The sequence below is a fragment of the Cibotium barometz genome, chromosome 27, assembly GCF_041138505.1.
Source record: "Cibotium barometz isolate CiBa-2024 chromosome 27, ASM4113850v1, whole genome shotgun sequence".
Classification (NCBI taxonomy): Eukaryota; Viridiplantae; Streptophyta; class Polypodiopsida; order Cyatheales; family Cibotiaceae; genus Cibotium; species Cibotium barometz.
The window spans coordinates 7,794,760-7,806,835 of NC_141072.1; the positions used below are offsets into that span (position 1 = coordinate 7,794,760).

The window sequence follows — 12,076 nt, forward strand, 5'->3', positions numbered from 1 at the left end:
CGACATTGAAGAATCCTAAAATGCATTCTACTTGTTGCCAAGTCTCTTACAGATCTACCTTTGTACTGTAGCTCTCCTACCACGTCATGTACGACATTGAAGAATCCTAAAATGCATTCTACTTGTTGCCACTCCTCGTATGATGAAGGATATAGATCTGAAACATTCAAAAAGATCATCTTAGTTATAAAGGGAGAAACAATTGTGCCTTGAAAATAATTTAAGTTATATTATGTGTTTACAATTTGGTCTATGAAGTGGAAGATAAGCTGGATATTCTCGTAATTGAAGTTCTCGATGCATATAAACATGCTGCACACCAGAATCTCTTTTACGCATCTTCTGCCTTCTTTCACTCTAAAACCTTTTACTCTGCCTTTCCAGGATGTCAGGAAAGTACTCGTTGATTGTTGCTTTTTGCTCTTCTTCCTGATCCTCTTGGGTTGCATTAGTACCCAAGCTCCTTTTCCCACTTCGAACATTTTCCAACTAGCATTTGCTGTTACAATATTGGAAACCTCTATGCTTGAAATCTGTGTGATAGGCCTTTGTGGCAAAGATATGTTTCGTACATCAACAGAATCTTCACCATCTAAACCCACCGAACGTTTTCTAATGCCGCGTCCATTGTTTCTGGGTGCCATCTCAGGCTCTGAATCTAACACACCCCTAATAGAAACCAACACAAAAGAAAGATAGTATGATGTTAGATTTCAATTAATCTAACATTCTAAGTAATGCAGATTGACTTAAAAGAAAGAACAAAAAGATATCCACAATAGGTGAAATGTTGAAGAGAGCAAATTACAACAAAGCTATGGCAAGGAGGTTTGCTTGTCGAAGATGGAATAGTCCCTCGAAAGTCTGAGAAGAGAGCAAATTACAACAAAGCTATGGCAAGGAGGTATGCTTGTCGAAGATGGAATAGTCCCTCGAAAGTCTGAGAAGAAAGGAAATTGTGGATTGTCGCGAGCGGGAAGTTTCAAACAGACTCTTACACTCAAAGATGGACTAAAATCTCTTGATAGAGACATGCTGGAGAAGAGAATCAAAAACAAATCTCCCTATTCAACTCGCACGCTTCTGCCACCATAAAGTACTGTTATATTTTCTATTTTTCACTCTTTTTTTGTGGGTTTTCTACGTTACGTTAGCCTTCTCTTGATTGGTTGAGAGACATTTTCTCCAAATCCTAAAAGGCCCCAAAATGAGCTCCCCTTTTTCCTAATGCAAGTTTGGAAATTTTAGAAATGTTTTGTTTTTTGTTTTTTTTAAATTTCTGATTTTTTTTGGATTGGCCAAAGTTTTTTCGAAACACATGTTTTGTGTTTCTGCACCAGAAATAGTGTATTTTTTTTTGGGTGAGTCAAGCACTATAGGCACTCGCTTCCATAGTTAAGGAAGCTCCTTAACTATGTAAAATTATAAATTTTTCATATAAGTTCCATGGTTAAAGCTTCTCATGTGTGCGTAGCCACACACGATGAGACTTTCATGGACTTTGGCATAATTTTGAGTTCACTCGAGGTTTATGATAGTAGTCCCCACCGCGAAAAGGCATCAATTGATACCATGTTTTGGGCACTGTTCCCATGGAAATTGCAAGGCTATTGGTCATAAGACAACATGCATTGGTGTAGTATTTGCATGCCCTTACCCTTTGTGTGCATATCCATGGGGACGAGTAGTTCCTCAATAATGACTTTGGCAAATAACAAAGTTTGTCATTGAAAAATTGATTGAGTTGTGGGATTTGAATTTAGTTTTTGTAAACTTTTACAAGTTTACCTATGCGGATGTTAGATTCCATTCTAAAAGTGGCCACATCCCTTACCTCCTTTTAGCTTTATTTTATCTAGAAGTGGCCACAGCCCTTACCTCCTTTTAGCTGTATTTTATCTAGAAGTGTAGCACTCATCAGGCTGAGGTAATTCAAGCATGTTATCCTCAAAATTGATGGCTAATTGACAATAATTGATGGCTAATTGACAATAATCATCAAGCGACATTGTCTTAGTAGCCAATAGCAAATAGTTCTACGACCTTGTGTCTCTTACTCCCCTATGGAAGCAAGGAAACTAATAACCTTTCTCTAGCCATTCTTAAATGGGTCGATAGGTGTTGTGACTCACATCATGTGAGGGGTCACTCTAATTGGCTCCCTTGGTGGGCCTTGTGCACCACCCTTCATATGGCTGCTCCACCCCTGCATTAGTCTCTAGTGGCTCTAGCATGTAGGTTTGCATGTATTCTTGGGTTAGGTGGCATGGAAAAACTTCACATTTTTATTAATATCATTATCAAAAATTTCTTCTCCCAGGTTCCCTTCTTGTTACAACATACCTCTCAGGTATTTTGTTAATATCAGATTCATCAAAAATTGCTTCTCCTAGGTTCACTTTTTGTACCAACATACCTCTCATATACTCTTAGAAATCTGGGGTGTTGTCAACATCGTTAGTGTAGTCTTCTCTTTGTTTTCTCTCAAGAGATCATCATTTCTTGAGACAGGTGCCATGAGAGTGGCAAGGTCTTCCCAAGACTTGTTGAAAATAGGTTCTAGAGTTGGCATGCCTTCCTCTATTGCTTGTTCAATCTCTCTAGCATAGTCTCGAGCTCATGCGACCAAGTCTTCCTCGTGTTTCAATCCACTAAGGCTAGACGATCCTTCCCCATGCATTGCCATGTTAAAGGCACAGCTCTCTCGTCTAATTCCATACTATAGAGGAGGAGATTTAGCCTCACTTTCTCTTGCTCAAGCCTCTTTAGTTGGGCCTACGCTTCCTGCATTCTCTTTCTAGCTCCATGGAAGTAGGAAAATACATTTTACCCATCCTTGGGCACTTATAGAGTCCCTTCTAATTCTAGGAGTAAGTTGTACTACGGTAACATATGCTGCACAAGAGGTAGCTTAGGTCGGAGAGCTGACAAAAACACACATGGATAAGGAGATGTAAAGCTATTGGAGATGATGGCTAGTAGGAGGAGATATGGTGCTTAAAGAAAAAATAAATAGGTTAGGTGGTGAGCATGCTAGGAGATAATAAAAAAACACAGCATGAATATTAACGCACATGTTGCAGCTCTGATGATGACATCTCACGCAGGCAGCAGCATGATAGTTCACAACATAGCAATGATGATTCAATTCCACAAAACATAGACATACATGAGCATCAATGCTTGCAAATATTGCAACTCAAAAAATGCAAGTAGAAGGTGGTCAATCAACACTACACAGATGGGTAGAAGATGGTAGATCAATAACAAACCCTCAAATGCAAACAAAAACCCTAAATGTAATGAAGTAGACTCTCTAGCACATGCACATGGGGGATGGGTCATATAGGCACTTGGGCTTAGGGTCATTTACATGTGTACTTTTGGGGGCCTTGGGCTATATTACACATAGGGCTCATGGGGCATTATACCTTTTGATCATTTTGACTTTAGCTTTCTTATGCCCAAGCTTCTATGATGTTCTTCTCCCTTAGAAGTTGGTGACTACACCCATGGTATTTACTCCATGTTATGGGTGGGTCTTTTGCTTTCTTGCAGTGGTATCAAAGCTTTGCTTTTTATCTTCTTTCTTAGAAAATTTCAAAATTTTTTTGAGTTTTCTTGATTTTCTTGATTTTCTTGATCAAGAAGATGGATATGGTGATTTTAATTGGGTAGAGTTCCATTTCTTGATCTATTTCCTAAGATTTTGGGGGCTATGGGTTATGGTGGACCAATGTTTTTTTGGGGTGGCTCCATCAAATTTGAATATCAGGACCAAATTTGGGGAAGAGAGTCATTAATTTTACTAATCAAGATTAATGTGGTTAATCAAAATGTGTTTTCTCTCTCCCTAACCTTTGTTTAATTCTTGGAGCTATGTTGCCCTCATCTTGCAATCTCTATTTGCCAAATCTTAGGGTTTTTAATGTGCAAGTCATTGTCTTTACATAGAGCATGGCCAAGCATGTAATCATGGTAGATTTTTGTTCGTAAGGCCATTTCCAGCTATGCTGTTTTCTGCATACTCCCAGTGTGTTTTTCGTGTGAAAATAGGGCTTGTGGTTGGTCAATAAGGCTTAACCAAGCTTAGCTAAGGCTTAAGTAAGCATAATATACACAATAGGTCTTGCAATGGAGTTGCTACTTGGTGATTTCTGCTGTGAAGTCCATAGAGGGATGCATCCGTTTTTCGAAGAAAAATCAACACAATGGTGATATTTTTGAGCTTTGATGACTCATAGTACTTAGCAATGGTGCCACAATTAAGCTAAAAGCATCATTTGGAGCCACTTTGGAGGTTATGGAGCATGATGAGGAAGAGGCAAGATGAAAAATGAAAGGCCACAAATCTTCAGTAGTAGGGCTCCTACTTCAACCATTGACAAGCATACAAGATTTCAGGAGACCAATGGTGAGTGGCTATTGACATTAGCTCTCCATCTTCCACATTTCTCCTTTATTTGGTAAGTGATTTAGGGTTTGAAATTTATAAACCCTAATTCCTTGGTATTGGCCACTTTAACTTGCCATTAGCCTTGTCTAATCATCATTAGGTTCACTAATGGTGCCATTAAAAGCAAGCTAATGCTTTAAATGGACCAATGATCAAGCCGTGGTTCTAAAATTTGGGAGTTCTTGATCAATTCCATATACCATTGGATGCCATTGGAATAATTTTGATGCTTCTTCAATCATTGGTGTGACATTCAAGCCATCTTTATGTTTGGGAATGTCAAGATACATGCCAATCCACATGTTATTTGCTTCACCTTGAGTGTTACATTGGTGTTGATATTGTTTGGATAATGGATCTTGGGAAAGGAAAGAATAGCATGAGTACATGCTAATGAAATAATGGATTGAGCATGTCATGAAAAAGCATTGTAAGTTGTCCTACCTACATCTTTGAAGTTCAAATCACAACTATCACATCACTTTGTACCCCACATTTCATCCAATTGAATCTAGAATATGTGAGGGTATCTTGGTAATTGGTGGATAAGGCAAGGGGAGCGTGTCTTGAATCTGGTGTGCCATGAGTGCTTTGGAAAAGTTGTACATTGGAGGATTAGGTATATGGAGTGAAGACATAACCTCAACTCTTGCCATTGGATTTTAAACTTTGGTAAGAGGGTGGGAAGGCTTGGCTAGGAGATTAGCAAGCAAAGCTCTCCATCAACACAATATTCATCGGCACAAAGGTTACATATAATATGCCATTGAGCAATTTATGATGCAATGAGGATATGCCTTTGATACTATGCCAAATGCCAAGAGAGCATTGATTGTGGATTGAGTACATTGGAAATTTGAGATTTGGTCACTAATACAAAGGAGACCATGCTAATTTTTTAAAAAAATTACATGCATGGATTGGATTGAGGGTATTTTTGGACACACATAAGGTGCTTTTAGATGCCAAAGTTTCTTGGAAGCAAGGGTGGAACATGCGGAAGCCAAATGGGTACCAAAAGAGCACTTGAGCAATATCTGCAGATTCACAAAAACCCAATTCAGTAAAATTACATTAGGGCTAGAGTTTTGGTGATTATATATACTCTTATTACTCCATTACACCTTCCCAACAAGCCTTCAACATCTCTGTTTCGACATCATTTGGATCACCAACTTACCACTTTTCTTTGGAGGTTAAAAACTTGGGCCCAATCAGAAACAACAAGCTATTTGGGACAAATGACATCATAAAACGAATGAACATCATTAGGGCTTTCCAAAAATCCATAGTACACCCAAATCCAATGTTGTTTGGAGGATCAAACCTATATGGTTGACTTTGACCAAAAAGTCTACACTTTGACTTTGATCAAACCCTCTTAGGTATAATTAGTACTTGACATCACAAGCTCACATACCAAATTTCATCTAGATCTGATGAGTTTTGAGTACTGTATAGCCTAATTCCTATTTTCAGCAGTGTCGCACAAACCCTAAAAATAGAGAATATTAGGGCTATCCAAAAATCTTATGTTCTTGTGTATTTGGATACTACGCCACAAGATCTATCCAGAGAGCCCTAGATCATCCAGAGAGCCCTAGATCATCAATTTTTGACACCATTCAAGAGTTCTAATAGCCATTTTTCATTTTCTATTTTTAGCCATTATGCCAAGGGGGCGTCCATCTAAGCAAGGGATGGAACTTCAAGAGATAAGGGAAGATAGAGAAATGGTGAATAAGGATCATGTGGAGATGATTGGTGAAGAGCATATGAATTTACAAGGTGACAACAACAATGCGAACGTGGCACATAGGACAAATCATGTGCAAAATGGTCCAAGTTTTACAAATGTGGCCAATACATCAAATCAATTGGAAGGAGCAAATTCACAACCAATGTCCGCAATGACAAATGATATGTCACAAATGATGATGATGATGAGATGCATGATGGAAACCATGATTCAAACATTTGTGGAAACCATTATGCAAGAGATTAGGGACATGTGTGATGTATTGAAGAGCAAGGATGAAGACAAGGGTGGACCATCTCACAATGTTTGACAAGATCATGTTGAAGACAAACAGAATCATCACCCAAGTTTTCAATGACATTGTACTTATGGTGCTATGCGCAACCCAATGTTTCCATACACACCCAATGAAACCAAATGCAAGGGCCATGCATCTCTAAATGAAGGCTCAAGATTCCCAAGGAGTGATGTTCATATTCCATTCAAGGGGAATACTCATCGAGGCGGTGCTTCAAGGCCTCATGTTGAGGAAGATTTTGATGATGAGTTTGAGGACAAAAATGGTCAAATTCCTTCTTCTTTGGCAAGCCACGGATGGAGGAAATCAATGTGTTAAGTTCTATGGTAGAGCCACCACTAGTGAAGGCAAGAAAAGGTCGATCAATGTATGTGAATTCTTGGTACCATCTCTTGTTTTACCTCTTACTTTGAGCGAGGATGGAAGAGCTACTATACACTCTATTTTCAAAGAGGTTGGATTTACTAAGGACAAACAAGGACTTCCATTCACTATCACATTTGATCATTGCATAGAGTAAGACTATTTGGGTATTTATGCACACATTGTGGGTGTTGAAGTGGATGAGACACTTGCTGTAATTTTTGGACAGCGCGTAAATGAGGAGATCTCGATGCCAGTTCTTTCTTGATAAGACATCACCAATGTGTTTGTGGTCAATGGGAATACACAAGTTGAAAATGGAAATGCTTGGATTACTTTCATAAGTTCTTTGATTGATACATTTTCAGCTTATGATATGATGCCACGAGATCATGAAGACGTGATCATTAAGGATGTTTTAGATGTGCATGCAATTGTTGTTGACACAAGGATGCATTTGACATGGGCCTTCGACATGAGGATGAGGATTACACACATGGTGGAGACACATGCATTGTTGGTCATGGTGACATTAGGCATCTTGATGATGATGCTCATGTAGGTGTTGATTACTCATCTACCATCATGACTAGTGATGAGGAGAGCATCTATGTTGATGTGGATGATAGTAGTGTGCATACACATGCTACGTATAATGAGGATGAGTCCCATGATGCTAGTGAGCATGTGGATGACATCATCGATGTGTGGATGACATTTATGATATGGATGACATAGATGATGAGGCTGCTCATGCATTTAGCAGTGAGCAACTATTGAGTACCGCATGGAGAATCTATGGAAACCCAGTCTATGACCCTTTCTTGAGAGATGAGTGGAGAGTCTATGATTGTGACCTTTACAAGGGTTGTGTAAATAGTGATGAGGATTATGCTTTGGTACATATGGATCATGCTCAGGGAGTCACTTATGATATGGATCATGCCTATGGACCTATGCATGGTGATGGATGCAGTGAGGACATGGACTCACACATTTGATGGAGCATGCTATGGAGTATGAGGCATTCTTCTTTGATGTTCATGGATGCCTATGCATTGACACAGACATAGTCTATATCAGGAATTCACTTTGGACATGATGTATTCATGTATGATCCAAGTGGGTGGTTCTATACAAACTATCATGTACCCATAGGGTCCTATGCATGGGTGCATGATCCTTTTGACCCAAGGGGACATTGGATGCATCTCATCGATGGATGTGGTGCATTACACCATCCATTTGATCCAGGAGGAGGCAAGATCGATGCGGTCATGGGTCACGCATTGCTTGGATTTCCATTTGATCCAAGCATCATTATCATTAGCCTCACCACGTATTAAACCAAGATTATCCAAAAGCATACGTACGTATATATGTATATGTATATACATACATAATTATATTGACATGGTTACCTCTTTCTTACTACGAGGTAGAAACATGGATAGGTGGTCTCAAAATAGTATCCTTGACATTGGTATGTAATTATATATACATGTATGTATATACATACATACATATATATATATATATATATATGTATATATATATACATAAATATATGTCTATAAATATGTATGTGTATGTACACAATGTACATATATATATATATATATACACACACACACACAAACCCCTATGGTTTCCATTGAAAGATTTTTTTTTTCAAAAAAATTAGGAGAATGTGTCTCATAAACTTAATGATGGATGCATGCTTTGTATCATATTGTTTGATTAACTCAATGTGGATGCACATTGTTGTTCTACAGACCCTAGTCTTTCTTTAAATTTCTTCAAATGAATCTCAACCTGTTCCCGGCTTGAATTATTCAAAACAATTGGGCTTAGAAAATTAAAAAACAGATCATTATAAGGTCCCAAATGATCAAGGAATGCTAAAAGAGGTCTTACTTGGTGAGGATACACAGTGAAGCATGAATGTGGGGGTGAAAAAGCGAACAGCAAATTTAAATGACTTATTAAGAAGCAAATCAACTCTTCATTCTGGTTATTGTTACATAGCTTGTTGGCCAAAACTTCCTATTATAGCGGTCAGGTTCCTACTAAAGGCGATCCTTGTTTACATCAATACGTGATTACATAGAGTTCTATTTACCAATGACCAGAAGATGCAGACACACTAAATTAAGGATGTTGAATCTCATGCAATGGCTTTGATTAGCAAGAGAAGTATGCTAATTAATAAGGGATTATATAGGCTAATGATGGTGATGTCCACGCAATGGTTTTAATGAATATGGGAAGTGGCTATTTAAAAAAAGTGGCAGTGTCCATGCAATTATTTGAATTAACATGGAAAGCATCAAATTTAATGGATTTTAAGGGCATATGTGGGAGGGCTGCATGCTAATTGAGGTGGTAATTATGTGCATGATGTTAATCATCAGCATGGGAAGTATCAGATCTGAGGAGGATTTTCAAGAGTGCATGGGCCTTTCTTTTAGCTCTGGGAGACCCAGTTGAAGCTAGCCTTTGCAAATATGGTAGTGTGGATGGTAGAGAGAGCACACACCTGACCACCTCTTCCCCTCCACTTTTGCACAGAGCCAAAAGAACTGCAATGGAATTCTCTTTACCTTTGATAGATCCAAACCCTAATAAGTCCACAAGCAGTGGAATAGCCCTAGTGTTTCTTATTTCAATAAGACCTTCGGCACATGGTGCTAGGATCGCCAACACGGCGAGGGCATCATCGGTGATGCCTGCCGTTTCATCCGTCAAGAGGTTTACAAGCACAGGAATGGCTCCTGCTGCCACCACTTTTGCCTTGTTCCCTTGGAATATTGATAGATTGAAGAGAGCGGTTGCAGCATCCCTCTTGCCTCTTGTGCTCCCTTGCATCAAGAGTTTCACCAGTGATGGGATTGCCTGTGGGATGCTTCCTATTGCCACCTTGTAATCATTCACCACAGAGAGACTGAAGAGAGTTGCAGCTGCATTCTCCCTTGACTCCATGCTTGAACCATTTTCAAGCACTTCCACTATTGCCTCCAATGCACCTGCAGCAATAATCAAAGCCTTGTTGTTTTCATAGATTGACACATTAAGCAAAGCAGTGACTGCATTCTCTTGGGTCCTGGGGTCCGTTGAAGAGAGGAGAGGTACAAGGAAGGGTATGGCTCCCGCCTCGGCAATGCACATCCTGTTGTGCATTCCACTCTTTGCCAGCAGTCTCAGCTCATATGCTACTTGCCTTTGGATCCCCGGCGAGCCTGTGGCGAGCTTTCCAACAAGAAAAGCCGCTGTCATTTTGGCATCATTGAGGGCAGCTTGGGTGACTGCAATGTGATCCACAGCTGGGCATTTCTGCTTATTAATGCTTTCTGCACTTTCGAAAGGAATGTTGTGTTGAGTACACCATAGGGCAATCAAGCTTCTGAGGGCATAGTTTGGGATGAGGCTGACATGGAGAAGCTTTTGCCCACTTTTAGGGCATGTGGAGTGGCCAGATTCTAGCCATCTTGCAATAGAAGCCCTATCATAAGTATGGCCAGTGGCTACTATGACAGGGTCAGTCATGAGGTCAAGGCTGATAGGGCATCTGAATTCATCAGGAGATGTGAAGGTAGTGGGGTCTGATTGCTCAGCATCATTAGTGTGAAGATAGTTACGATCTTGCTTATGGACATGATGTGGGATTAAGGTGCAAGAACCAGCTCTAGGAGCTTCCAGATGTGGTGGTTCTTGGCCATAAAGCATGCATTTGGCATAGCATAAGAAGGTGATTAGTTTGCTAATAGTGGAGACAACCAAAAGGCCACCAGTGCCTGCTTGGGTGCTAATCTCCTTCTCAAGGAGCTGCATCTCTCTCAGGCAAGCAGTGGAGGTGTTCATGTGGAGGGACTCAAGGATCCATCTCATTTTGACTGCATCACAATCCGCAAGCCTCTCCATGTCTTGAACTGCAGAGAGCAAAGCCACTTTGAGCCTCTCATCACTAGGCTCCTCACAGATCCTTGCCCTCTTCAGCTGCACGTAGATAAGCTCTACCTGCTCTCTCAGCTCCTCCGGTATATCTAGCAGCCTTAATGGCAAAATATCCAAAGCGTTAGCCATAGCCTGAGCTAGCTCTTTAAAATGATGAGAAATCGTTTCATTGTACACAATCTGCCAAGTGCAGCTCCTCTCCACGCAATCCTCTAATAGCAGCTTTGCCCTGCTAATCGTGATGCTAATCTCTCTTAAACACAGCCACGCTGATGGCGGCAATGGCGATTCCGATATGCTTAATTCTTCAAAAAGCATGCATAACACCTGAATCCTTCTCACCGCAATCGCCGCATTCCGCCTGTGGTGTAGATTTACCGGCTTTGAAGAGGCCACCGTCTGAGCCAAATTTATCAGTGCTGTGAGCATTGACTTCTGTGGGCTTACCGCTGCAGGTAGAGATGTTTCTGCTCGAGTTACCGGCGTTTCTGCCGTTTGTGGCGGCCGAGATGGGCGGAATAGAGGAGAGTGAGCCATGGCGCAAAGTTGCTTGCATGCAAAGTTGTCACAAATTTCTGTAAACTTGGCGTTGCATGGCGGCACGCTGCATCCTAGATTAGAAGGTTAGCCCACTAAACTGGCGTAACTATCTCAGCAGATTAGGAGGTTACGTAATTATCTCAGCAGATTAGCAGGTTACTACAGGAGGATTAGCAGATTGCCATGGATTCTTGAACGTCGTATTCCCATGACCAAATGAAACAGAACATGGGTATTTTGATCCTGCTTGCCAATTATCACCTGAGATCAAGACCCCAAAGTTATCAGAAATTCAACCAAAATGTAGCAGAGCTGCCCTGTAAGAAGAATCAAGATCCATTGCCAAATGCGCCAACTCGATCAATGATCAGAAATCAGTGAGCAAGTTTTGCCACATGTAGCAGTGAAAACTGCATGTATGTCACATGCAGGACCAAGCATGTCAAAGACATATAGACGTTGCTAATTGGCAGATACAGCAGCTGCAGGATCTACCACTGGATGGGTTTTAGGATTATGGGCATCATTGCTAAATTTAGCTAGGGATTTTAGTAGTGATATCATCTCATCACCACCATTGAGACGACGACTAGATGGGATAATGATAGTATTAATGGCCTAAGGTCTAGTTTACGTTAAGAGATGATTGAATGGATCAAAGAAACAAATCATAATTCTAAGGCCTAGGATTCGGCTTAGGCTAATT

General features: G+C 40.3%; 1 protein-coding gene across 1 annotated transcript; it reads right to left on the reverse strand.

Annotated features, from left to right (window-relative positions):
* Positions 1-8,911: 8,911 nt before the first annotated feature.
* Positions 8,912-11,841, reverse strand: LOC147623031 (U-box domain-containing protein 1-like). The gene has a single exon (XM_086821799.1). The coding sequence runs from the start codon at positions 11,365-11,367 to the stop codon at positions 9,280-9,282; it is 2,088 nt and encodes a 695-aa protein (XP_086677925.1). The 5' UTR covers positions 11,368-11,841; the 3' UTR covers positions 8,912-9,279.
* Positions 11,842-12,076: the final 235 nt, after the last annotated feature.

Bases quoted from the DNA above. Each gene is read 5' to 3' on its own strand.
- LOC147623031 (XM_086821799.1), bottom strand. From the start codon at position 11,367: ATGGCTCACTCTCCTCTATTCCGCCCATCTCGGCCGCCACAAACGGCA.